At 40.5% G+C, this 23,413-nt stretch overlaps 1 protein-coding gene across 1 annotated transcript in view; it reads right to left on the minus strand.

Moving 5' to 3' along the window:
- STX8 (syntaxin 8) overlaps positions 1-23,413 on the minus strand; it is a 252,916-nt gene that overhangs the window by 39,913 nt on the left and 189,590 nt on the right. The window contains 1 exon segment of the mRNA XM_042782461.1: positions 13,371-13,472. Coding sequence (XP_042638395.1) covers positions 13,371-13,472 — 102 coding nt within the window.

Raw genomic sequence — 23,413 nt, forward strand, 5'->3', positions numbered from 1 at the left:
AATCCTACTTCCGTAGTGATACTGCCTTGGAAACCCAAGGAGGGGTCGCTATGAGTCGGGGCCGACTCGATGGCACATAACAACAACAACAACAACTGTGAGTATGCAAAACTTACTCTGTCCCAGGACTACTGAAGGTGCTTCTAAGCCCAGCCAGTATTTTCTGGCCCTGCAGGGCTGGGTGAAAGCAGGTGAATTAATTGGTGAACAAACATTACCAGAGAACATGCACAAACATGTACATCAGTAATATCATCACTCAAGGCCTATACGGTGTAATTATTACTCAACAGAAAGAGAAACCACTCCTAGAAATCACACATTATCTTTCCAAACCACACCAAGCAAAAGCAATAATCAAAAAATGATTCTACTTTGTGATCATCTCTGATCCTGTAATGATAACAAAAATGACTGCCTCATAACAGTTGATAAGAAGTGTGGTGGTGTCTGAGGTGGTCATGGTGATACCTCTGAAGCTGTCAGCCCATATCAATCACTTTCTATTAAATAAAGGCTTTCCAATTTTGTCTTCTCTCAGAGGCTTCATTTTTCCTGGATTAAGCTGAAGCATCAATATTTGAACTTACTACTCCTATTCCCATTCCCGAAATAAATACTGTTAGCAGAAAAATAGGCTTTCCCCAGTAAAACTCAAAGCAGACAACAGTGGTGGGTCATGTATAAAAAACACTTTGACTGCAAACATTTAACATGTACATTATACAAAGTTCATGAGCAACCAAAGGACATGGAGTATTTTAGGGTGCCAAGAGAAGTGGGGAGAAGTCCAAGTGTTATACAATTTATCCCGAGATGAAAATTAAGCAATTCCAAGATAGTCATCGAGGTATTCTCTTGTACGACACAAGCAGGTCCCCTATGAGTTTTACACTAGATAGTTTCACTACTCACTATCGTGGGACAGTGGTATTCAGTGATAGAACTCTCACCTTTCATGCAGGAGACCTGGGTTAGATAACTGGTCACTGTACTCCATGTGCAGCCACCTACCGTCTGTCAGGGAGGCCTGACTGTTGCTCTGGTGCTCAACAGGTTCCAGCAGAGCTTCCAGACTAAGACAGACGAGGAAGAAAGGCCTGGTGATCTACTTCTGAAAATCACCCAGTGAGAATCCTACGGCCCACAATGGCCTGCTCCTGTTGCGCATGGAGATGCCATGAGTTGGGGATTAACTGAACAACACTTACTACCGATTATCTCCATGATGGGAAAGAGCCACTTTTCTAAAATATTTCAGAATGTCTAGGGAGTTAAATAGTTTTAAATCAACTGAAAAGGTCATGCTTAAGTAATAACAGTAACTGAAGAAGAGGGTTCTGTCCTATTTATCTTTGCAATACTGATAGCTGGGCAGATGTTAGCTGCATTAATATACTAAAACCATAAGATGGGAATTAGAGTCTTTATAAATATTATCAAAGTTATAATCATGCACACTTTTCTGTGCCAAAAATGAGAGTTCTTTATTACCAGTTATTAATTTTTTATTGTAGTAATATACATATAAAATTTACCATCTTAATCATTTTTAAGTGTACAATTCAGTGGCATTAATTATAAGCATAATGCCATGTAACCATCACTACTATTTGTTTCCAAAACTTTTAACTCACTCCAAACAGAAACTCAGTACCCTTTAAACATTAACTTCTCATTCCCCTTTCCCCTTGCCCCAGGAAACCACTAATCTACTTTTTGTCTCTATGCATTTGCCTATTCATGTCACTTCATATGAGTGGGATCATACAATATTTGTCCTTTTGTGTCTGGCTTATTTCACTCAACCTAATGTTTTCAGGGTTCATCCATGTTGTACCATGTATCAGGACTTAATTTCTCTTCACGGTTGAGTAATAATACTCCATTGTATGGATATACCACATTTTGTTTATCCATTCTTCTATTGATGGACAGTTGGGTTGTTTCCATCTTTCGGCTGTTGTGAATAGTGCTGCAATGAACACTGGCGTTTAAGACTCCATTTGAGTCCCTGTTTTCCAGTCTTTTGAGTATATGTCAAGGAGTGGAATTGCTGGGTCATATGGTAATTCTATGTTTAACTTTTTGAGACCTGCCAAAATATTTTCCATAGTGCTGTTCCATTTTATATTCCCATCAGCAATGGACAAGGGTTCCAGTTTCTCATGTTATCATTTTTAACAGCCACATAAATGTCACAAGGCCAGAAATAATGTGATGAGGACTACAAAAAGGGCATGTGGACAGCACCTTCTGACCTCCTCTAACTTCATAACAGGAAGACAGAATTACAACCAATAGGCCAAGGCTTATTCCTATGAGGCCAGATATGCCACCAGCCTCCAACCTTTTTACTAACTCTGACACCAGCTGTCCCTCCCAAGGCACTCACTACTTCTCTGCTGGGTTCGATAATTCGTTGTAATGGCCACACAGAACTCACAGATAATACTGATGATTACAGGGTTTATCAGGGAAGCGACAAGGTACAATTCAGGTTCAGGAACATGCTCAGGATACAATTCTTCAGTCAGGCAGTCTTCCCTCTGCTGTGCCCTCAGGCTCGCCTCTCCGGCCCTTGGCCTCTTGGCCTGGCCTCTGTCCTGCTTGGGAAAGCATTACAAAGCTCTTTTAGCTCTGCCAATTGGTACACCGTTGGGCACCCCCTCCACCAGCAAGCCTCCTGCCCAAGGGCACTCAGCTTTCTTGCTGCATGGGCCAGCAGGCCCGCTGCTCTGTCTCCTGCCTCTTGGTTCCTCTCAGCTGTCTCTCAGCCAGGTGTCCCTCTCTACCAGGCGTCCCTCTCTGCCAGGCGTCTCTCTCTGCCAGGCATCTCTGCCAAGGAGGTTCAGTGCAGGGATCTCAGGTCCAAGGATGCACTCTACCTTCAGCTCTTCTCTCTTGATGGCAGTGCGATGCCCCTCTGTCTCTAGGAAGGCTAATTTTAAGCCTGGCAGAGTAACAAAACTAACCAATCCTAGCATCAGAGTTCCACACACCTTATTCACATGGTCTCACCCACTAATCTGACCAGAGTTAAAAAGACTATGGCTAGAAAAGCCTTACCAAGTAACTCACGGCACCACAAGAACAGAAAGTAATGAAAAAGGATGAGAGAGCTCTCGGAGAACAAACAGCCTAGCAGCTAACCAGGTAGATGCGAAATAGTGGTCTCAAAGTAGTAAACTACAGCTATGTTTTTATTAGTCCCACATGTTTGTTTTTAATAAGAATTTATTACCAACACTAAAAAATTGGGAAATTTTACTTAAAAATCCAGATTTCAGGCTTCTCTTAAAAAACAAAAACCAGATGACCTGGCATTTCTAGGCTATTATTTCCACTTGGCAAAATTCTGTTACTTACTCTAGTTTGCTACCAGAGAGAATCATAATTGCCTGTTTCATTCATAAAGGCTCCTGTCTAGTCTCTGAAGGCATCTGATGGGATGATGAGAGTTTTATACCTAGAAAAATTAGGAACCTGGAAAAAATAGGAAGCATGACAGAGGAAGTTTATTTTGGGATAAAGATAACATGCCCCCCACCCCCAAAACAAAAAAAAACACATAGAGAGGGAAAAGATGTTGGGAGCAGTCAGGAAAAACTGGCAGCTGATAAGAGACATGGACCTTGAGATTCAGGTGAAGTCTAACGTTAAGATGCAGAAGTGTTAGATCCCCACATAAAGGGAATAGGGGAAGACGTCTCAGAGAGTAGATGAAGTGGTTTCAAGAAAAACTGTCAAGAAACAAAGGGCAGAAGACTAAGATCTATTGTCTCAATGGAGTATTGTCTTCCACAGAGAAGAGGCAGAAGAAGAAAACCAAAGACATAAAGAAGACTAAGTTAGCCCCTAGGTTTCTCATGATTTTGTCCCAGCCTAACTCTACCTTCATTTTCAACACCTCTTCAGCAGGCACCCTTGATCTCAGGCAGACGGTTCTATTTCCTGTTTAAGAAAGCCTATGTTGTTTCCTGCCTAGTGCCTTCTTCCAACCTGTATTTCTCATCGTTTGAAATAAATTTCTCCTACTTGCTTTTGTTAAATGTCTATTCAACTTCTAAAATTAGTTCAAAGTTGTCCCAACCAGGTTGCTTCCATATGTTCTATTTATTAGCATCTCTATCACACTCTGCTGAGTTTGCTGTCTGAGTGCTCCACAGGTCAGGGGTCAGGGGCCAGGTAGTATTTGACACTTTATCCTCAGTGTCAACATATAGCGGTATTCCCTAAATAACAGAACAAAGGAAAGGAAGGAGCAAGCCCCTGGAATGGCAGGAGAGACTATGGGATAATGCTGTGTCACTACAGGAAGAAAAAATATTTTTGATGGAGACAACCACTTCCAATTCCAGAAGTTACTCAAGGAGAATGAAGAATGAAGAGAGGCACTGCATTTTTAGCAAAAATCCATCAGCAACTGTCCTAACTATCACAGAGTGGGAGATGTAGTTTCTCAGACATTATTAGAAAATAATTAGGCAGCATATATCAAAAGGCTTAACACCACTCACACCTGTGGCTAAATAAACCTACATGGGAAACATATCTGTAATGGACAACTGTTTTTTAATTTTTCGAACTGTCCAGATCCAAAACCTGCTTTCCATTTTGAGGGCACTTCATCACATTAACTTGACTACTAACCAGAAGGCTGGCGGTTCAAACCCACCAGCCACTCCTCGGAAGGAAGATGGGGCAATCTACCTCCGTAGTGATACTGCCTCAGAAACCCAAGGAGGGGTTGCTATGAGTCAGGTTCGACTCGACGGCATGTAACAACCACCACCACCACCATCACATTAAGTCCTACAGTGTGTCACCTCCCACTCAGGACCCCAAATGGCCAGACCTGGCCAATCAGGCACTGTCTCCTTTGACGGGAAGAGGAGGAGACGGAATTCATTCACACAGCAGAGGTGATGGTTCACTCAGCAACTCTGACCTCAGCTCCTCGACCAGGCTATTTCTGTCCAGAGACAGCTGCTTGTGCCCCTGCCCTCTAGCCTACTGATGATTCCCTGGGCCTCAAGTAACCATCAGGTCCCCACTCTCATAAGTCAGCCTCCAATTCTGGCACCTGGGCACATCCTAACCAATGTCCTATTTGAGAGAAAAAATATCCTAAACATGGAAAAGAGCTTTATTCAGGCAATGCAGCATTATTTATATAGAACAAAATGCAGGAGAGGGAAAGGGAGGGGAGGGGAGGGGAGGGGAAGGGAGGGGAGGAGAGTTTTTTATGGTTGGGGATGGTAATCGGGGTCGTGAAATCAAATGTTTATGAACTGTTGAATGTAAAACAAATCTGCTTTGCAAACTTGCACCCAAAACGCCATACAAACTAATGATAATCTGTCACCATGCCTCGCCCACCCCACCACGCTGAAATCATCAAGGTTAACTAAGTCTGTAGTGTATCCGTTCCACACTTCACTTCATGCTCTAACAAACATTTCCACACAGTACTTCATGTAGGTCTCTCTTTTCTTCCCTTCCTGCTTCCTTCCCTTGAAATGGGATCATACTATACACACTCTGCTTGATTTGGGTTTGATTTTTCACTCCCCACACCCAGAAGTTTCTTCTACTCATTCCTCACACTAGAGTCCCTCAGTGATGTAAATGGCTAATGCTCTTGGCTGCTAAAAAGTGGGAGGTTTGAGCCCACCAAGTGGAAAACTGACACATGGGGTTGCCATGAGTTGGAATCGACTCAACGGCAATTTTTTTTTTTTTTTTTTACATTAATTCTTCAGATCTCTGTTTTAGTGTCACGTCTTCTTGGAAATCTCTGAGCCTTTAGGCTTACTCAGATGCGTTTCCATCTACACAAGCTGCAGTCATTAGTGACAGTCATTAGTGTTAGTGTTCCCTCCTCCACACCCTAAGTGTCCTCAGGGCAGGAACTGTGCCTTCTCTACCTTTTAGCTCTAGTGCCTAGCCTAGTGCCTGGCACATAGACGAGGCCCAATAACTCTGTTGCCATGAAGGATGAAAAGACTGACTGGATGAACAGGAAAATGAATGGGACTGAATGAATGGGAAAATGAATGGGACTGAATGAATGGGAAAGCCTGAGGACAAGATGGCTTTGAATGCAGACATGCACCGAAGGACTAAACATTTTTCACTGAGGCATCACTGAAGATGACATGATAGATATAGAGAAAGACACTAAACCAAACTATATCAGTTCTGACTCATGATGACCCTGGGTGTTACAGAGGAGAACTGCTCCCTAAGTTTTCTTGGTTGTAAATTTTACGGAAACAGTTCTCCAGGCCTTTCTTCCACGGCACCCCTGGGTGGGTTCAAACCACCAACCTGTAGGTTTGTAGTGGAATATAAACCGTTTGCGTCCCCCAGGACCACCTTAAAGATAGACACCATCTATGTAAAGAAGAAGGGAGCTGAGGAAATTAGATTATCTCAGCAAAGGCTGTTAAGAGAAAAAAAAAGTTAAGGACAGCATAGTTGTTGTTATGTGCCATCGAGTCGGACCCGACTCATAGTGATCCCTCCTTGGGTTTCTGAGGCAGTATCACTACGGAAATAGATTGCCCCATCTTCCTTCTGAGGAGTGGCTGGTGGGTTTGAACCGCCAGCCTTTCGGTTAGCAGTCAAGTGCCTTAGGCACTATGCTACCAGAGCTCCCAAGGACAGAGTAATCAAGAAGAAATACTCTTGATAAACAGTAAGAGATAAATTTTAAAAAGCCCACATAGTTATTCTTTTACTCAAGACTGTTATTGTGGTAAGGTTTTTAAAACAATTCTTTGAGGGACTCAAGAGTCTCTAGGGTCAGTCAAATAAACTGCCGGACCACTTGGAACTCACTTTCTTACCAAGGCTTTATTTATAAGGTTCAAAAGCTCTAACATAAGAAAAAATACGTTGAGAGCTACATTAAGGTAAGGCAGCACCATCATCACCCACATAGGCACTAGAGGTAGCATCTACTGATTTCATGATTGATAGCAGGCTTCAGTCACAAAATTCTAATTTAAGTTTATTTGAAAACAACCAGCACTTTTTCTAATCAAATGATGATGTTAACTCTTTAGAATATCTCTACCTAATTTATTCATGTCATCACTGTTCTCCTTACAGGCCCTACTATGCCGGCTTCAGAGCTAAAAGTCTATGAAGAAGGCTCTCAGCAACCAATTTAAATCCATATTTTAAAATGTTGTTAGTTGCTACTGAATTGGCTCTGACTCATGACAGCTCCATGCACAACAGAACAAAACGTTGCCTGGCCCAGTACCACCTTCACAATCACTGACACACATGAGTCCACTGTTAAGGCCACTGTGTATCTGAGAACCTTCTAACAGAGAGGGCTCATCTTGCAGCACTACATTGGACAATATTCGTTGGGATCCACAGGGCTTTCATTGGCTGACTTTTAGAAATAGATTGCCAGGCCTTTCATCCTGGTCTTACTCTAGAAGCTCTGCTGAAACCTGCCCACCATGGCTAACGCTGCTGGTATTTAAAGCACCAGCGGCACAGCTTCCGGCATCATGGCTGCATGCAAGCCACCACAGTGTGACAGACCGGTGACCGGCAGTTTAACATACCTGACATTTATCGAGGCCTCGCTAGTTCCAATCACTATGTTTACCTGCATTTTCTCATTTAATCCATAAAATAACCATGTGTTGTTGTTGTTATTTGCCATCGAGTCGGCCCCGACTCATAGCGACCCCTCCTTGGGTTTCCGAGGTAGTATCACTAACCATAGGTACTAATAATCACTATCCTCATTTTATAAAGGGGGATGCTAAGAGTTAGAGAGGGCGAGTAACTCTCCAAGTCAGCAGCATGTTAAGTGGCAGAGCCCAAGTTCTGACCCAGGTTTGTCTGGCTCCAAGCCCAGGGCGTACCGCCTACTCCCTAAGACCATGAAGACAGTGTGATGAGCCAAAAGGCAACAATGGTTCTAGGCTGTGAGAGTATTAATGCTGTATCAGTTGGGCTTTTTTCTAACCACATCACTGAAACTGAAACATTGCTACAATCACAATAAATGTGCTTAGACAACATTACGTAATAGTCAATATGCTGAGAAGCAACACTGCCCCTCAACCTGTTACTGAGGATTCTTAGTCTGAGCTTTCACAATTGGCTTCCTCATTCAGACCCAGACAAGGCTCTATTTTGAATTCTAATGAGGACGAGGCGCACTGAATATTTAAACTGCAATTACAAGAACCAGATTCTGCTTTTATATAAATGCCCACAATACAAGTCACAGACCTGAAAATGCATATCGATACTGGTAGAAAAACATAAGTCTAATTTACATTTTGCTGTTAGAAAAAAAAAAAAATTCTATCTGCTACTACCAATGGGGCAGGGGAAATGGGAAGAAAAAGGGAAAAACACACAAAGATGGCTAAAGTGTTTAACGTGCAGGATCCGAGTGAAAGGTCCACAAGGAGGCAAAGGAACCTTCATTAACAACTGAATAAACAGATCCAGCATCAGGCCCTGCTTCTGTGTGGCCCACTTGCAATTTGGTCTGTATTTATAACTAGAGATGTCCTCACTGCTAAAGCATCTATGTGTGGTCTATCAGACCAGCAAGGAAGAAACGCTGAGGGAGGGAAAACAAAAGCCCATTTCATGGTTCACAATCTATTTTTGTACCCTTTTGAGTAAAATGATGATGTACAGGCTGCTATCCACAGTTCACTCAAGGCCTCTAGTTAAACAGTAATAGAGTGCCATGTGAACAGTAATCGAATTGCACTTGAACCCCACTTCATTCCACACCATTCAAATAGTTAAAACACACCTTGTTGGCATTTTTGTGTATGTAAGTGGTTTTTAAATATAAAATGATTAATCTAGCCTTGATTTGGGGCAGAGCAGGAGATTAACTCTTTGTTATGTCTTGAGGTTCTTAGCCTAATCTTCTGTCTCCCAGTGCCTTCCTTATTAAGATCTTAATTTAACTTGCATGGCATTTGAGTGTCCTCTTCTAAATGCTAGCACTCAGGGAAAGGGAATATAGCTTAATTTTTTCTGATCTGTCCTTTAGCTGATTCTCTCTACTACTGCTACCAAAGATGCCCAGAGTTTTAAATTGCAGCTATTTTTTTATTTCTACAAGTACTATCTAACCTTTTTGTTTTTCAAATTTGCTTTGTTACATTTCATAGTTTCCTGTTGTCTGAAGATACCTCAAGCTTGTCATTTCTTTCTTTCCATCTAATAACAATAACTGACTTTATACTCCGTGTCTGTTCATTCTAATTCTGCAGGTCAGTGCAGACTGGCTTCCACAGTCTGCTGCTGATCCCTTGGTCATGTTGTCCTGTTTCCGTGTATGCTAGTTATCTTTGGCTACGTGCTGGTCGTTGCTTTTTAAAAATTATTTTTGATCGATTCCTAGAGACCTAGGATAAATATGCCTTTCTCCAGAGAGGTATTTCACTTGCTTTTGTTGCCAGGCACTGGGAACTAAAACAGGCAAGTCTGCCTTAACCCAAATTTAGGGAATGAGGTTCCCTGATCCACACTGAGTATGTATGTGCAGGGCACAAATCCACAACTTTCTGGGACCACAACTTCTCAGGAACTGTATATATATTTTTTCTTTTCTTCTTCCTTCTACTCTGCTCAGTGTTAAGGCTAAAACAATCTCCAAGAGCCGGGGAGAAGGAAGTTCAGTTCTCACTTTTACCATGAAGGTATGGCTCTCTGGGTTCCTGGGGTTAACGTGAGAAGGGTCTATTACACTTTCCAATTTGGGTGGTCCTAAAACAAAAAACAAAACCCACTGCCACTGAGTCAATTCTGACTCACAGCGACTCCCATTGGGTTTCCACAGCATCAATCTTTAGGGAAGTAGATTGCCCCATCTTCCTTCTATGGAGCTGGTGGGTTTGAACTGCCAACCTTCTGGCAATGCCTCAGGCACTTACTTTCCACCCCTCTCTGCCCGCCTATTCAGACCGCCGAAGTCCCTGACTCCTGCCTACAAATTGGTTTTATCAGATTAAGGAGCTATAGGAAAGTACCAAAGAGTTTAGAGGCTGGGAGCAAAACAAGGATCAGTGTAAGTTTGCCCAGGGCTGCTGGCCCTACTCAGGAAATTCTGCACTATGCCTATTCAAAGGCTTAATATTCATCAGCTGAAGAGTTAGAAGCGAACTTTTTAGTATAAATACCAGCCAATCGCTCAAGAGCTTTAGAGGTCATATTCTGAAACTTCATTAATATGCAAAAAGTAGCATTGTATGTCAACAAATCCATGTGAAATTGCAAATCTCCCTTTAAAATTACAACAAAAAAAGCAAATTATTTTCCTTTCCAGACATCAGAAATGATATAAAGATAGTTTTTTTTTTGGCTGTTGAGCTATGATTTCTGGTTAGCAGTCAAATGCCTTAGGCACTATGCCACCAGAGCTCCCTAACACATACATAAGCCCTTAAGAAAGTTGTCACTTAATTGTGAAGACCCTCCCTACTTGAGACATATAATTATAAAAGCTAATACTTACTTGCTCACTGCTTACAATATAAGAAACACTGTTCTAACATATATGTATGGCACACATACAGAAATGAAATTGCAAATAAGGGGTAAGGTGTGTGTGGGTGTGTGTGGGTGTACATTCACTTATTCCCCACAACAATCCTCTGAAGTTGTTCTGGTTCCCTAGTGCCGCTCTGACAGGAATATCACAAATAGGATAGCTTTAACAAACAGGAGTTTATTCTTACAATTTGGAGGCTTTAAGTCTGAGTTCAAAGTGCCAGGCTCCAGGGGCTGGGTGAAAGCTTCTCAACCTTGGGCTTCAGCTCTGCCTCCTGCTCTGGCCCAATGAAGCTGGAGGCTTTTCTTTACTCAGCTACTGGCTGCTGAAGCTGATAAACCCAAGGTCGACAAATAACAAGGCACAGTCCCAATATTACCAAACAACATGGCAGGCCATTAATTCAATTTCATTAAAAGTCCCAAGATTGGCAGAGGATGGCAGGCTGCTGAAAAACGACTCAGCTACATGCAGGGTTCAAGTGTGCCCTAAGCTAGCGACCATTCCTAAAGCTGTTTCTTACATACAGGAAGCAGACCACATACCCAATGCAGCTACTCAGCTGCTCCAATAGATTCCACCATGGAGTTAATTACCAGTCTCATCATGGGAAATAACTACATTCAGCTGCCCAGCCACTCAACCAGGCCCAGCCAAGTTAACACACTAACTTAACCACCAAAGAGGTATATGTCGTTATTATCCCCATTTCAGAGATGGGGAAACCACGGCAAAGGGTAGCTAAGTGGCTTTACTTAACTAAGATTACATAGCTGGTGAGTGGCAGAGCTGAGCTGTGAGCCCTGACTCTACAGTTCACAGCCCCTTAACCACTACGCTATAACACCTCTCCATACACGGAAAGCCAGGGAGGCCGGCCACTGTTAGAAACATTATATATGCTATATAATTTTAGGGAGCTGTGGTGGCACAGTGCCTAAGGCATTTGACTGCTAACCAGAAGGCTGGTGAATCAAACCCACCAGCCACTCCTCAGAAGGAAGGTTGGGCAATCTACTTCTGTAGGGATACTGCCTCAGAAATCCAAGGAGGGGTCGCTATGAGTCAATTCCAACTCACAGCGACTCCCTTTGGGTTTCCGAGGCGGTAAATCTTTACAGAAGTAGATTGCCCAGTCTTCCTTCCGAGGAGCGGCTGGTGAGTTTGAACTGCCAACCTTCTGGTTAGTAGTCAAATGCCTTAGGCACTTCCCCACCAGAACTCCTTAGGCCTTAGCTCAGGCCTGTCGTTTGGCTGAGAGTTAAGCCACAGGAGTGAGATCAATTCCAGGCACAAAGGGTGACAAAGGGCCACATTCTACAGGGTTTCACCAGTCTCTAGGAGACGAATAAGCCTGGTCTTTTTTATGATTTTGAGTTTTGTTCCACATTCTTCTCCCACTCTATACAGGATCTCCAATTTTGATCCCTTTCCAAGTGGTTAACACTGATAGCCAGGCACCATCTAGTTCTGGTCTCTGGGTCATATAGGTTGAGGTTTTCATGGTCCATTAGTCCTTTGGACTGTTTCCATGTCTCTTTGATTTTCTTTTCTCTTCTTTGCTCCAGATGAGCCCATTATTTTTATTGGGTTGTTTTCTTATTGTTGAGTTCCGAGAGTTTTTTTATATAGTCAGGAAACAGATATTTTCTATATCAGATATTTTCTCCCAGTCTGTAATTTATCTTTTCATTCTCTTAGCATTGTCTTTTTCTGGCTCATTTTTAAAACTTTACATTCAACTTAAAAATTTCTGTTAACAATGTGCTTTTGATGACATACCTAAGAACCTTCCTCTGCCTAATTCAGTGGTTCTCAACTTGGGGTGATTTTGATACCCCGGGGACATCTGTCAATGTCTGGAGACATTTTTGGTTGTCACACTATGCTAAACATTCTACAATCCATAGGGAAACCACTACCTCCTCCTGAAAGAATTATCCAAACCAAAGTGCCAATAGCGCTGAGATTGAAAACCCTACTATACCGAGGTCATAAAGATTTTTGCCCTTGTGTTTTCTTTCAGAAGTTTTATAGTTTTGCACTTTACCTTATGGTCTATGTTTCATTTTGAGTTAATTTTTGTGTAACATGTAAGACATGTGTGTTGAGGTTATTTATTTACTTATTGCATGTGGATGCCCAATTGTTCTGGTATCAAATGTTGGAAAGACGCCTTTCTCCTTTTAACTGTAAGGCTGTCATTTTTATGGAAGCAGACTGTCACTCCTTTCTCTAGCAGAGCAGCTGGTGTGTTTGAACTTCCAACTTTCTGGTTACCAGTGAAGTGCTTAACCACTGTACCACCAGGGCTCCCTCATATGAGGTATCATAGAAATAAAGTGACTTATCAAAGAAAACATCACTAAATGTAGGACTTGACCTCAATCAGACTTCAGAACCTAGAATCTTAACCAGCCTGCAGTTCAAGCTTCAACAATTAAGCTTGTGATTTAAAAGGACACAAATGCAAGCTGGAGCATTTTTCAACCCACAAGCTCGACCACCAGCCATCTGCATAATGTCATACAATTTCCCAAGTTACCAGTCTCTATAAATATACAGGAAATCTTCTTTATTAATATAATCATAATAACAATATATTATAGACCTCTAAATCAAAAACAATTCATTTCATTTTTACTAGATTTAAGCATCTTTTAGCAATGTCAATGCTTCATCAAATGGGACTAGCTGTATCCAGCAGAACAACCACCTCCTCATAGTGATCAGACAAAGTGGGAAACCCAAAGCTGAGTAGCTCCACAAGCAATCAGAGAAGCAGAACCCAACTAGAGCCATGTCTTACCACAAGACATTGACTTTCTGTCCACCATATTCACACGCCTCGTCTCAGTGCGAAGTTTCTCATCAGTGTTCTCCACCAGATTGGCGAGATCGTCAATGATCTCTAGGAAAGAAAACAAAGACGCATGATTAAAAAACAAAACGCAACCACTGCCACGGAGTCAGATCTGACTCAGAGAGACCCCACCTTGGGTTTCTGAGGCGGTATCACTATAGAAGTAGATTGTCCCATCTTCCTTCTGAGGAGTGAATACCAGGGTCCACATCACAGCAATACAGATGTGGTATATTCCTAGCAACAACTCTCTCAAGTGCAGTGAGTCGAAAGGTACAGAACTCATGTACATTCTTTGAAAAGTGCAATTCTAATTCAAAAAGGAAAAACAAAAGCAGTAAAGAAAAAAAATAAACAAACTGGTTTAACACAATTCCAGGTGACAGAGGAGATAGGTCAACAAATTCTAGGGAAGAGATATCATGGCCAGCCAAATTGCTCTTTCAGTGTGAAGGGGACAGACAAGCAGTACAGACACCTCCAGGGCTACCTGGGTCCTTCTTGGGAAAACCAAGTGATGACGGAATCTAGCCAACTGAGAGATGAATAAAAATAAAAATCTCTAATCCATAAAAAGAAAAACTTAAAGAGTTGGACTTCATTAAAAACTTCTGCTCTACAAAAGATACTATGAAGAGAATGAGAAGACAAGTCAGAGACTGGGCAAAAATATCTGCAAAAGACTTATCCGATAAACAGCTTGTATCTAAGATATACAAAAACAAAAAACAAAATCAAACTTACTGCCGTGGAGTTGGATGTGCCTCATAGCAACCCCTCCTTGGGTTTCTGAGGTGGTATCACTATGGAAGTGGATTGCCCAACCTTCCTTCCAAGGAGTCGCTGGTGAATTTGAACTGCTAACCTTCTGGTTAGCAGTCAAATGCCTTAGGCACTATGCCACTAGAGCTCCTAAGATATACAGAGAACTCTTTAAAACTCAACAATAAAAAAATAAACCCAGAAACCAAAAAAAAAAAAAACCACTGAATTTTTAAGAATGGACAAAGATATGAACACACATCTTACCAAAGAAGATACACAGATAACAACATATAAAAAGATGCTCAGGATCATATGTTGTTAAAAAACCAAACCCAACCCAGTGCTGTTGAGTCAATTCTGACTCTTAGCAACCCTACTGGAGACAACAGACTGCCCCACAGGGTTTCCAGGGCTATCAACCTTTACAGATGCAGACTACCTCATCTTGCTTCTGCAGAACGGCTGGTGGGTTCAAACTGCTGACCTCTCAGTTAGCAGCTGAGTGCTTTAACCTGTATACTACCAGGGATCCAGCCAGGAATGTATTATTTTCTCATATTTTGATTAATCAAAATTTAAATAACCACATGTGGCTCTTGTATTGAACAATGCAGCTCTAAAGCAGTATTTAAAAAAAGAAAGGAAACCAAATACATACATACACCCCATCAGGAGATATAGCTTCAAATAAAGGGAATAAAATTAAATACCAAAAACACACAATTCACTCAAAAAGAGGAACTGAGGAACAAAAAACAAACACGACAAAAACTCCACAAATATAGAGATGGCAGATTTAAACCCAACCACATCAATGTTGTTATCATTAATTATCAGTTGCTGTCAAGTCGATTCCGACTCATGGCTACTCCTTATGTGCAGAGAAGAACTGCTCCATAGGTTTTCATGGTTGTCACCTGTTAGAAGATCACCAAGTCTCTCTTCCAAGGCACCTCTGGGTGAGTTCAAACAGTCAACCGTTAGGCTAGCAGTCAAGTGCTCAAGCATTTGCGTCACCCAGGGTGCCTCAACCACATCAACAGCATATTAAATGTAAACTGACTAAAGTCCTCAATTAAAAGTCACAGAACGTTAGACAAGGTTAAAAAAATAAAACAAGGAAGACTCAACTATATAGTTCTACAAGAAACTCATATTAAATATAAAGAAGTGATCGTATTTGCATGAGAAAGTTGGCATGGCTATATTAATATCAGACATTCATTACATCATTATGAAAAGGTACATGTAGCAAAATGTGAAAATCCTCTGATATTTGAAAACTAAGGAAATCACTTCTAAATAACCCATGGGTCAAAGATGAAACAATAAGAGAAAAGTACATTGAACCGAATGCCAAAGACAACACAAAATAAAAATCTGTGGGTTGCAAATAAAGTCATGCTTCCAGGGAAGGGTAGCACAGTGGCTAAGGCATTCAGCTGCTAATCAGAAGGTCAGTGGTTCAAATCCAACAGCCACTCCATGGGAGAAAGATGAGGCAGTTTGCTTACGTAAAGATTTACAGCTTTGAAAATCCTATGGGGCAGCTGTACTCTGTCCTACAGAGTAGCTATGAGTTGGACTTTACTCGATGGCAGTGGGTTTGGTTTGGTTTAGTTTGGTTTTGGAGGAAGTTTATCCTCTACATATACTAAAAATGAAGAAGGAGGTAAAATCAATGATCAGAGTAAAGGAAATAATTATATCATCATCTCAATACATGTAGAAAGAGGATTTGACAAAATATAGTGTCCACTCATGATACAAATTTTCAATAAAACAGGAACAAAAGGGAACGAACACCCACAATGTGATGAAGGACATCTTTGAAAACTACGGAGCTATCTAGTGAAACGCTGAATACTTTCTCCGTAAGGTTGAGAACAAGGCAAGGGTATCTGTTCTGGCAACTTCTGTTCAACATTATATTGGAAATCCTACAATGATCAGTAGGCAACAACAATAGAAGGCAAAAAGATTTAGACAGAAGATGTAAAACTGTCTATATGTGCAGATGACATGACATGATGGCGTACACAGAAAATGCTATGGAATCTGTTTTTAAAACCTGCAAGAACTAAGAGGCGAACTTAACAAGTTTGCAAATGAAAAGTTGATTTTACAGAAATGCCTTTGATAACGCTCCCGGCAGCTGGATATTTAACCTTGAGCCGAACACTTCCAGTATTCCAGTGCCCAGTACCACGGAACTCATGAGAAAATCAGTTCCATGGCTGAACTGAGGGTGACTCTTCTCATTACAAAGTCCTTGACATTGAACTGAAATCTTACCAGCTTCCAACTTTCACCTTAGTTATTTCTGGAATAACAAAATACTAGTGTTCTTTATTGCACAAGGCAATTCTCCTAATATAGCTCCTTAGTCTTCTCTAAGCTACAGACACTTAGCTCCAAACATTAGCAAATCCTCAAAGGAAGTGATTTCCAGATCTTATGACATCATGATACTACGTTTAGGCAGTATTCTTCATAAAACATGATGCAAGGACTTAGCTACGTCATTTCAGGTGTTTCTGGTTTTTTTTTTTTTTTTTCTTTTTCTGGTCAGCATAGAAGACAGTTGAGTTTATATATAGTAGCATATATAAAAGTGAGTATTTTTAGGATCCATTTCTCATGCCCTAACAATACAGTAACAGCTTTGCTTTGTACAGTGTCTTTGATGCATTGTTCTTTTGCAATTAATTATAGTCAGGGTTGCATGATATGTTTTAATGCCTCAATATGTGCTATAAAATTCAGGCTTAATAAGCTTAAGTCATTATAAGAAAAGCAAGTACAAAATAATCTTTGTTTGACACTAAATATATCAGCTGTTATATGTCAACTGAGTTTCTAGATAGATTTTTTTTCAGTTTGTGAATATTCATAAGTACCACACTGTGGTTAAGTGCTGTTGATTCATGGTGACCTTATGTACAATGGAACAAAATGTCATCCAATCCTGTGTTATCCTCACAGTTGCCAACATGTTCAAGTCTATCATTGCAGCTATTGTGCCAATCCTTCTTATCTCCCACACTCTCAATGGCCTTCTGTTGCTGTTTGCTGTCAAACAGATTGCAACTCACAGCTACCTTAGATGGCAAAGTAGAATTGCCCCACAAGGTTGCCAAGGTATAAATCTTCACCAAAGTAGACTGCCACATCTCTCTCCCACAGACCAGCCGGTGAGTTCAAACCGTGGACCTTTTGGTGAACAGCTGAGTGCTTAACTACTGTGCCACCAGAGCTCCTGTTGGCTCTGCACTTCACCAAACATGCTGTCTTCTAGTGACTGATCCCTTCTGATGACGTGTCTAACAACAAGACAGTCAGACAATATCCTGTTGTGATCCATAGGGTTTTCATCAGCTAATTTTCAGAAATAGATTTCTTATTGTTGTTATGTGCCATGGAGTCAGACCTGACTCATAGAGACTCCTCATTGGGTTTCCGAGGCAGTATCACTACGAAAGTAGATTGCCCAACCTTCCTTCCAAGGAGTGGCTGGTGGGTTTGAATCGCCAACCTTCTGGTTAGCAGTCAAGTGCCTTAGGCACTACGCCACCAGAGTTCAGAAATAGATTGTTGTTGTTGTTATGTGCTGTCGAGTCAGACCTGACTCATGGCGACCCCTCCTTGGGTTCCAAGGCAGTATCACTACAGAAGTAGATTGCCCAATCTTCCCTCCGAGGAGTAGCTGGTGGGTAAATAGATTACCAGGGTTTTATTCCTAGTCTGTCTTTTCTGGAAGCTCCACAGAAACCTGTCCACCATGGGTAACTTTGCTGGTATTTGAAATGCCGTGCTATAGTGTTCAGTATCACAGCAATATGAAAGCCACCAGAATATGACAAACTGGCAGACAGGTAGTAAAAGTATGACTTAGAGTTAAATCAACATATTTGTAACAAATTAGCTCAGCAAAGATCAGTAGTCAACAACAGTCAACACTCAGACTCACTCCCATTGAGTCAATTCCAACTCACAGTGTCCCCATTGGGTTTCTGAAGTGGTAAATCTTTACAGAAGTCCATTGCCCAGTCTTCCTCCCACACAGTGGCTAATGGGTTTGAACTGCCAACCTCCTGGTTAGTAGTCAAATGCTTTAGGCACTATGCCACCAGAACTCCTTTGAAGGGGTTAAATTTTAACTCAGGGCAAACACAACCTTTTGGTTGCTAAATGTTTTCTGGTAAGTAGGTTTTGTTTGGAGCTCTGGTAGTGTAGTGCTTAAGGTATGTGACCTCTAATTAGAAGGCTGGCTGTTCAAACCCACCAGCCACTCCGCGGAAGGAAGGTTGGGCAATCTACCTCCCTAGTGATACCACCTCAGAAACCCAAGGAGGGTCGCTATGAGTCAGATCTGACTGGATTGCAGTGAGGCTGTCTGTTTGGTTCGGTTTTGTTGTTGTTGTTTGTTTGTTTTTAAATAACTATTTTTTTAAGTCATAAAAATTAATAGCAATTTAAAATGAGAAGGGGAAAAAAATCAACCATTACCTAAATGCCCCAGTATAATAACTTTAGTAATCACATCCTTTGAAAGATTTTACATGGTTTTCTTTAACATATAAAATTGCAATATAAACGTCTTTTTCCCCTTTAACATGGTATCATTTGTACGTTTTATGTAGTGACATAGTCTTCAGTTATAATTTCAACGGTTACAAATATTCAATCAATTAAATAAACATTCATTAAATAATGCTTCTATATTCCTAAGTATGCAATGAATACTTCCTTGCATATCATTTTTTTTCTTTTGCATCATTTCCTTAAGTTAATGAAGTGTGATTATGACTGTGGTGTGAACTTTGAAACATACTGCCAAATTATTTTTTGCAGGTTTGTACTGCCACTGTTGGTTGGTTTGATAGAATTCACTCCACCTGTCAATCATTATGCTCTCAAAAGGAGATTTTCCCAGCCAGGGAGCCTAGAGAATTCCCACCTTGCAGACTACACACCACTAAGGTGGGAATTCCCCTAACCACAGCCTATTAAGAATAAATTAAATACAGGTTTGAGAGTACAGGCTGTGAAACAAACTATTTCAGGTTCCTGACAGTAAAGCCTCCAAAGAGAAACTGATACCTTGCTTCCTACTAAGTACGTATTTGCATTTGGTTTCAAGAAGGAGCCTGTATTCCTACAACGTGTTAATTTGAGACACTGGAGTGCCATTCCAGCACAGAACGGAAAAATGAACAATGTAAAGCTGACAGACTCAAAGGCAGTAAGAAATATTATATGGTATCAGGTATTAAAGTCTGACTCCAATTAAACATCATAATTTTTTAAACTTCCAATGAAGCCTCCACCAATGGAGACTTAGAGGTAGAAAGTATGCTGCATATTTTCAGGTAAATCTGGTGCCTTTTTGTGCTCATTATGGACGCCAGCAGTTGTTAAGTCACTATGTTATTACGACTTTCCTTTTTATCGCTGTTATGGGTTGAATTACGCCCCCCAAAATATGTGTTGTAAATCCTAACTTCTATGCCTGTGGTTATAATCCCACTTGGGAATGGGTTGTCTCTGTCATGTTAAAGAGGCAGGATTAATGTAGGGTGTGTTTTGAGTCAATCTCTTAGAAGATATAAAAAGAGAAGATTAGGACAAGCAAGCAAGCAGAACTGAGAGAAATACAGATGGCCAAGACACATGGAGATCTCCAAGGAACCAGGAAACAGAAGCTGAAGAGACAAAGACCTTCCCCAGAGCCAACAAAGAGAGAAAGCCTTCCCCTAAAACCAACCAGCTCCTTGAATTCAGACGTCTAGCTTCCTGCATTGCAAGAAAATAAATGTGTTAAAACCCAGCCTCTCGTGGTGTTTCTGTTATAGCAGTACTAGGGTAACTAGGATAATTATAGTAATACTTGAGAACAAATGTTAAAACAGTGAATGAAGAATCATCCTGGAGGGTTTACTTTAACTACCTTTACTCCCTACAAACACAGCAAGGATTCTGAGGATGGCGCAGGACCAGGCAACACTTCTGTTTTGTTCGGGTTGCTAAGAGCCAGAGATGACTCAAAGGCAGTAACAACAAAAATAACAACAACTCCCCACAATGAGAACCACATTTGAAACTATCCATGACAACTAAAAATAAGCAAGGGGGAGAATGTCAAATAATACCACACACAAGCACACACATATTCCGAAAACCAAGGACACAAGATAAAAGCAATCTGCGACCCAGCAAAGGAGAAGTCACAGCTCCCCTATGGCATTCTGTGGTGGCCAATTGGCTGGGAACTCCAGTAGACTCCAGCTGAGCCTCTGGGAAGTAGTCAGCCTTTGGAGGCCACAGCGAGTACACCCTGCAGAGGAGACACTTCATACCTGCTCATACTTTACGCACAGCAGGTACACCAGACTCAGCGGAAAGCACAGACCCTTGCTCCTTCTCTACTTCCTTCCCACTGTAAACCAAAGCTTTTTCATTCCTTCTTCATCTGGTCTTAATATATGTAAACACAGGCCTCCACTAAGATAGAACCCTTCCCAATTTCTAATAATGGACAGATATGGGACACTGTCTGCAGATGAGCAAACACAACAGATAGAAATAAAGATTTCAAAATGAGAATTATCTGAGGAGGATCAGAGTGAACGACCTCTCCCTCTTTCTCCTTCTGCCTAGAAAGGGAGGAATCTTGAGAAACTGTTTAATTTCTTTTTTAAGACAAGATTCAAGATGACACTAAATCAATTCAACAAGAGCACAAGGCCACAATGAGGGCACACTTTTAAGATTACTGGAAACACTGAAAACAGAAACATAATTGGCAAATTAAAAACCACAATGAAGGCAAGTTAGGCAGACTGTAAAAGAGATAAGAGATTTTTAAAAGGTTTGAATAATTACCCAGAAGTTATAGAAAAAAGTTTGGAGGGTATAAAATATATGAAAGGGGGGAAAAAGAGAGAGAAGGATACAGACTTAGGAAAACAGGAACAAAAACAACAACCCAGTAAATAACAAAATTTTCCATGAGCTGAAAATACAATTGAGTCCAATACAATGATATATGTATCATTAAGTTCTAAGCAAAATTAGTGAAAAGGGACTAGAAATATTTCAGGAAACTTCTGAATAAGAAAAAAAAAAAAATCTGCAAGTATCCAAATGGCAGGCAGAGGGAAAGGAAGCTTACTGATAAAGGAAGAAAATTAAACTAGCATCAGACTCTTCCTATGACACATTAAACATTAGAAGATATTGGAGTAAAAAAGTGGGAAGAGGAGCAAAGACTGTGACCTAAGGATTCAATATCGAGCTAATATCTTGATTTTCAGAGATAAGAGAAAGATACTCCTAATTGTAAAAGGAGTCAGGAAGTACTCACATATCTTGTCAATGTGGAGAACCAAACCAGTTGAAATGGAATTGATTCTGACTCATAGTGACCTCATGTGTGCCAGAGTAGATCTGTTCATTATTGTTATTATTTTATTGTGTTTTCAGTGAATGTTCACACAGCAAATTAGGTTCCCATTTAACAATTTTCTACACAAATTGTTCAGTGACACTGGCTACATTTCACACAGTCTGTCAACATTATAATAATTTCCATTCTGGTTGTTCTGTTTTCAATAATCTAGTCTCCCTCCACTTAAGTGTTTCTATCTTTTTGCTATTGTGAATAGTGCTGCAGTGACATAGGTGTGCATTTATCTGTTCATATTTCTTCTACTAGATTTCCAAGGTATATACCTAGAGTAAGAATGCTGGATCCTAAGGTAATTTTATTTCTAGTTTTTTTGAGGAAGTACCATATTATTTTCCAAAGTGGTTGTACCATTTTCCAATTCCACCAGCAGCAGATCAGGGTTCTAATCTTCCCACATCCTCACCAGTATTTGTTGATTCCAGCAGAAATAAATGAGACAGAAAACAGAAAAACAATAGAAAAAATCAACAAGACTAGAAGTTGGTTTTTTGAAAAGATTAATAAAATTGACAACCACTGGCAAATTTAACAAATGAAAAGAGGGAGAAAATACAAATAACACAAATAAGAAACAAATTGGGTGATGTCACAACAGAACCAAGAGAAATTAAAAGGATAGTATCAGGATACTATGAAGAACCATATTCCAACAAATTTGAAAATCTGGAAAAAATGGACAGATTTCTAGAAACATACTACTTACCTAAACTAACACAGACTAAGGTGAAAAAGTTGAATAGACTCAAAACAAAAGAAGAAATTGAACAGGTCATAAAAAAATTACCAACAACCAAAAAAATCCTGGCCCAGATGCTTTCACCAGAGAATTCTATCAAACGTTCAGAGAAGAACCGACATCAATCCTACTCAAACTATTCCAGAACATAGAAAAGGATGGAATCCTCCCCAATTCATGTTATGAAGCAAGCATAACCTTGATACCAAAACCATGCAAAGACATCACTAAAAAGGAAAACTACAGACCAATATCCCTCATGAATATAGATGCAAAAATCTTCGACAAAATACTAGCCAACAGACTCCAACAACACATCAAAAAAATAATACATTATGACCAAGTGGGGTTCCTACCAGGTATAAAAGGATGGTTCAACATTACAAAAGCAATCAACGTCATCCCATCACATAAATAAAACAAAGAAAAAGAGCCACGTGATCGTGTCAATTGATTCAGAAAAGGCATTTGATAAAATTCAACACCCATTCCTGATCAAAACTCTCAGCAAAATAGGAATGGAAAGGACATTCCTCAACATAATAAAGGGCATCTATGCAAAACCAACGGCAGACATTATTCGCAATGGAGAGAGACTGAAACCAGTCCCCTTGCAAACAGGAACCAGACAAGGATGCGCTCTATTACCACTTCTATTCAACATTGTATTGGAAGTCCTAGCCAGGGCCATAAGGCAAGAAAGGGAAATCAAAGGCATCCAAATTAGTAAGGAAGAAGTTAAAACTATCCCTATTTGCTGATGATATGATCCTCTACCTAGAAAACCCAAGAGATTTAGTAAAATAAAATCTATTGGTACTAATTGAGAGATTTAGCATAGTGGTGGGATACAAGATCAACATCCAAAAATCAGCTAGATTCCTCTACACCAGCAAAGAGATTGCTGAAAAGGAAATAAGGAAATCGATACCATTTGCAACAGCTACCAAAAAATAAAATACTTGGGAATAACTCTTACCAGGGACACAGAAGACCTGAATAAAGAAAACTATAAAA

Source organism: Orycteropus afer, unplaced genomic scaffold (genome assembly GCF_000298275.1).
Source record: "Orycteropus afer afer isolate SDZICR_OR568_19922 unplaced genomic scaffold, OryAfe1.0 scaffold00330, whole genome shotgun sequence".
In the NCBI taxonomy this organism is placed as follows: domain Eukaryota; kingdom Metazoa; phylum Chordata; class Mammalia; order Tubulidentata; family Orycteropodidae; genus Orycteropus; species Orycteropus afer.